The sequence below is a fragment of the Zerene cesonia genome, chromosome 20, assembly GCF_012273895.1.
Source record: "Zerene cesonia ecotype Mississippi chromosome 20, Zerene_cesonia_1.1, whole genome shotgun sequence".
Taxonomy (NCBI): domain Eukaryota; kingdom Metazoa; phylum Arthropoda; class Insecta; order Lepidoptera; family Pieridae; genus Zerene; species Zerene cesonia.
This window is the reverse complement of record NC_052121.1, coordinates 3,769,733-3,774,445: the sequence shown is the minus strand read 5'-3', so window position 1 is coordinate 3,774,445 and position 4,713 is coordinate 3,769,733. Positions and strand designations below refer to the sequence as shown.

At 35.6% G+C, this 4,713-nt stretch overlaps 1 protein-coding gene across 8 annotated transcripts in view; it reads right to left on the bottom strand.

Moving 5' to 3' along the window:
- The window catches only part of LOC119835357 (serine/threonine-protein kinase tousled-like 2), a 31,698-nt gene that overhangs the window by 18,664 nt on the left and 8,321 nt on the right, over positions 1-4,713 (bottom strand). For 2 of the 8 annotated variants that reach the window (XM_038360122.1, XM_038360125.1), the window contains exon 1: positions 1,568-2,109. The exons of 4 other annotated variants lie outside the window; for them this stretch is intronic. In XM_038360122.1, the coding sequence (XP_038216050.1) occupies positions 1,568-1,640 (73 nt within the window). In that variant the 5' untranslated portion in view covers positions 1,641-2,109. Of the gene's footprint in view, positions 1-1,567; positions 2,110-4,713 lie in introns of those variants that run through there. 2 more of the 8 variants (XM_038360127.1, XM_038360129.1) reach the window with 1 other exon arrangement.

The window sequence follows — 4,713 nt, the reverse complement described above, 5'->3', positions numbered from 1 at the left end:
ATGATTTTGAACGAAACATAAATATTTGATGAAAAGAATTACCAACGTTACGGGGTGAGGTGTGCGGGGTTTTTGGCGCAGTATCTGGAGCAGACAGACGAGTTGGGAGAAGTTAGGTGCGGTTATTTATATAGGTTGGTATATAGATATGTATATATGTTCAATGTACATATTGATCGCCACCCCAGGCCACTCGCCACTATGATCTCACCTCCATCCACTGTATCCCCCTTCCCCCTTACACCTCCGTAGCGTATTCCGAGGCCTACAATGATCCGGCTATCATTGCCGAATCGAATCTACTAAGGTACTTGATTATGCGTTTTTTTTTAATAAATTTAAAATGGAAATGTAATTTGACATTATACCCAATAGAGATGTGATAAAAAATTTCATCATTATAAACATATTATATTAATAATAGGTATATAGCACGTGCTATGCCAATAAAAATTAATAACTGTTTAAATTTATAGAATATACGAATATTACAAAAAATTAAACGTAAAACAATATACCGATCTCTTTTGTTTATTGGCATCATTTGTGGCATTTAATTATTAGATTCACGTTATATTTACACAATTATTTAGTTATTTGATGAGCAAATTAATATTATACTATGACAATATGGCCGTAGTTTTTAGTTTTTTAAGATCTTTTAACTAAACCACAGGTTGCCTGAAATAAAATGAATAAATAAATAAAATAATTGAATGGTTTATAATAAAAAATGGATTCTAATTAAGATTTAAAAGTGGTTAATATAAGACTATTATAAATTAAAGTGATTCTGTTTATTTACATGTATACTCGTAAAAATCAGATAAATATATAATAAATAGGAGAAGGGAGAGGTAAGGACGTGGCAGTTCAACTACACAGTAGCAAATATTGATTGACAGAGAAACGCATATCCCATAGAAAATTACGTAATACATATGTGTCGGTATATTTAAAGCGTAATCCATTTTTAAACACCTATCTATTCGGAAAAAGCTATTGAATAAACGTTATGTTAATATATTCAGGGTAATTTCAAAACCGATACTATATAATAATATAAAAGGGTATCAGCGCTATAAAATACCGAAACAGCTGATCGTCGAAACGCACCTGCATGTACAAAAAGTATCGTGTAAACCTCATTAATATGTCCTATCGAATGAAAAAAATGACTTTTCTGTCATATTTACTTTACATTTATAAAACCTAATTAATCCTTGAAGCTTGTCCATGTCTTATAAAAAAGTTATGTAAAGCGATATTCTCTACGTTAAACCCTTTTAACCAGTGTCATACAATTGATTCAAGGTCAATCTTAGCTTACAGAAAAAACAGCAGTATAAACATTGAAATGAATGTTTAATCATACTGTAAATAAGAATATTCCTCCCTTTATCCTCTACGCAAAACCTATTTAGCTTAGGGTAAATCCTACGAACTTTGACTACACTTATTCAGTGGAGAGTAAAAGTTACGGTCGTAAGTGAAACTCATGTGTATAATGATATGACAAGTTTGACAGCTCTTAACAGTATCGAGAGCTGTCATTGCAGACACCCACCCTTGCAGCGAGAGTTGCGGCGGCCGCGCTCGTTCGGACGATCGCTCATCGCAAACGACTCTTTGAAATGCATCTTCCAACACCACTCCTATCCCCATCCACAGTCACGTGTAGAATCCACACACCCGATAGGTACACAATCCTCACACTTGTCACTAACACATACAACACAACTTCCCTATTAGTTATTATTATCGTCGTTCACTGTAAGCAGTAGCGTAGCGCTCATAATTTGATTTCCACCGAACGCGACGCATTTTCATTTTCGATCAACTGACAGAGATGACCTAACAAAAACAAACGTTTCATTAGCCGCGATGCGATGGGACAGTAGGCTGCGGGCGTGGACTAACGTACGATGCGAACGGCCGCCACCGCCGCCTCCACCGCGAGACCGGACTTCACGTCTCGGGGCGAGGATGCGGGAATCGGCTTCGGCGCAATACCCGTCACGAAAATAATAGGAACAGCGAGTGCACCTCAGAAGCGCGACGCGACGCGGTCGGTGTGAGCGAGACGCGGATAAACACCAGACTGTTTACTTACGGTGTTCAAGTGCGGGGCGCCCGAGCGGGGTGAGGGGCAATCGCCTGCAATCCGCGCGCTGCAATTACTTGCCTGTACTCCACAATTTCATCCTAACGCGCTCTACATATGTATATAATAAGTACTGAACATCACAATGCCCAAACAAAATGAAAGCCATACGAGAACAGATTATTCATTAGCATATTTTGCACTATTTACTGGATATTTGTAAACAATGTAATAATGGGTTGATAACAGATAACGTGAATTCTCTCAGATATTAGATTAATATCGACTGCGAGTTATATAATTTTTGTAAAGGCTTCGTTAGATTAGTTATAAAAAGATGTTTGCGAATGAATTGTTTAAATGGTAGCATATAAAGAAGTTGGACAATCAATCGGCGAGTCGTGCATCGAGCGGTGGTGACTGCATTCCGACGTCCCTTCCTCGCCCGCGAGGCCTCACCCCTCGTCCTTCCGGCGATGGCCACGTGACGCGACGATTAGCAGTCGAGTGTGCCACCGTGACCAAAATAGAGCGCACACATGCTATCTTAAATCTTGTTCACCTTTTAAATGCTCTACCTATTACACTTTCCAAAGTTTTAACCATCGATGACGACTTGATGAATTTTGTACTGTTGTCAAAACTATCTGTAATCCGTACTCAACATCCTAATCTGACATAAATTTTATATCGCGTATGGACATTGATGATGATAAATACTATATAAATGTTATACGCAGAATTAAATTTCATTAATGAGATAGTATTTAATACAAGACAAGTTATACATTAAAATAAAAGATGTCTTTCAACCTAAGCAATGGTATCCAGGTCAATAATTGTTGACTGTCCACTAATACACAGTAAAATACAAGTTGAACGAAAATAAAATATTGCGAAGAAATAATGGCACGTACCCAAAACGGGAACACAGTTCGCTGCGGAACGCCACAACACTGCTATCGGACTCTGGAGAGATCCGATGCCACCTGCTTCATACTAACAATGCCTTGATCGCTCTATTACACCTTTTGTACTTCTTTCATTTTATTCTTTAATAAAACATACTACATTTAAATAGTTAATATATAGTAAAAAATTAAAGGATAGAAGGACCAAACAAATATAATTAATGTACAATATGAGATCGTTAGCAATTTGAATAAACTCAAATTTATAAAATGCAAATCAAAGTCTAAATATTAATCTATATTATTCAATACAATAATATATATATCGAGAAAATAATCTTATTAAATTCCGAAAAAAGTAACGCCGTAACACTTCTGTATTATACTTAAAATCGTTAATAAGGGTTGAAAGTTGTCGGAAATCACGCAGAGCCGCCGCATTTAACAAGAAAAAGACGACAGGATCAATACAGGCTGCAAAATGTACACGTGATCGCGTCACTATATAACTCCCTCATTCCACCGACCGCACCCCTAAAACACCCAGATCTTTCCCTGCCCTCTGTGTCGACACTAAGTTTTTTTCACTCGCAGTCAACTCATTTGAAATATAAATGACGACGGTAAAATTGTAGCTTCATATGTCCATAAAAATGCGCCAAATTTAAAACAATATATCCTGCTTGCAATATAGTCATAGCAAGTCAACAATACAAAAAATTCTGATGGTTTAGAAAAAAAAACCCATAAAATAAAAAATTCTTCAAGTTCAATGATAAAACTTGATGATTCATCCAGTAGTAAAAGGTCTACTAAACGTTTCACTGCATCATATTGTTGTTGTAAAATCCGAAGCAAGAAAAAGAGGTCGAATAAAAATTTTAATCAAAGTAATGTCCCGTTATATAACTAGCTCGCAGATAAGAGGAGAGGGGTGGTTCATTGGGACTAGTCGCATTACGCAAGTTCTTATATTGAATCTGCCAACTTAAAATAATAAAGAATATTATGGGCAAACCAATTCCTAAGTTATTATACCTTGCTTCGACATTTATTATAGTCTATTTTTAAATCAATTCTCACTTATAACAAATGCGTCAGCATTTAGTGAACGTTATAAAGCAGTCTTTCATTTCAAAGATAACTATAAAAAATGTCGTCTGATCTGATACATGTTCGCCCTGAAAGCAATAGCCTAAACCTAAGCGATCCGAGAACGCAGTTGCAAAATCGTTGCCAACATTTGAGGAAAGAATATATATTCCATAAAAATTAACAATTAAGGCACTTTGTACTCTGCCATAAAATTTTGTTTATCTGTTTATTCTGTAATGACCTCTTCCCTAACCTATTATTTCATTAATTGTTTCAAAACAACGTAGGGCTTGACTTAAACAAACCGTTTTATATGACTGAAAATGTATCTAAGTTTAATATTTTCAAGTCACAAACTTAAATAAAAACCCTTCTTAAATATAAATGGTAAATGGTAATGTCTATACCAATACTAATACTAATAATACAAATCTGACTTGGCTTGTTTCTTTGAATGCGATAATCTCAAAATCTACTGGACCGATTTCTTCACCGCTGAATATATACGTGATTACTGAGCGCTGATAAAATTATACTTAGTCTGGCCATAAATACTGTTACACTTAATTATAAAAAAATATTACATTTGAATTTCGAATCTGT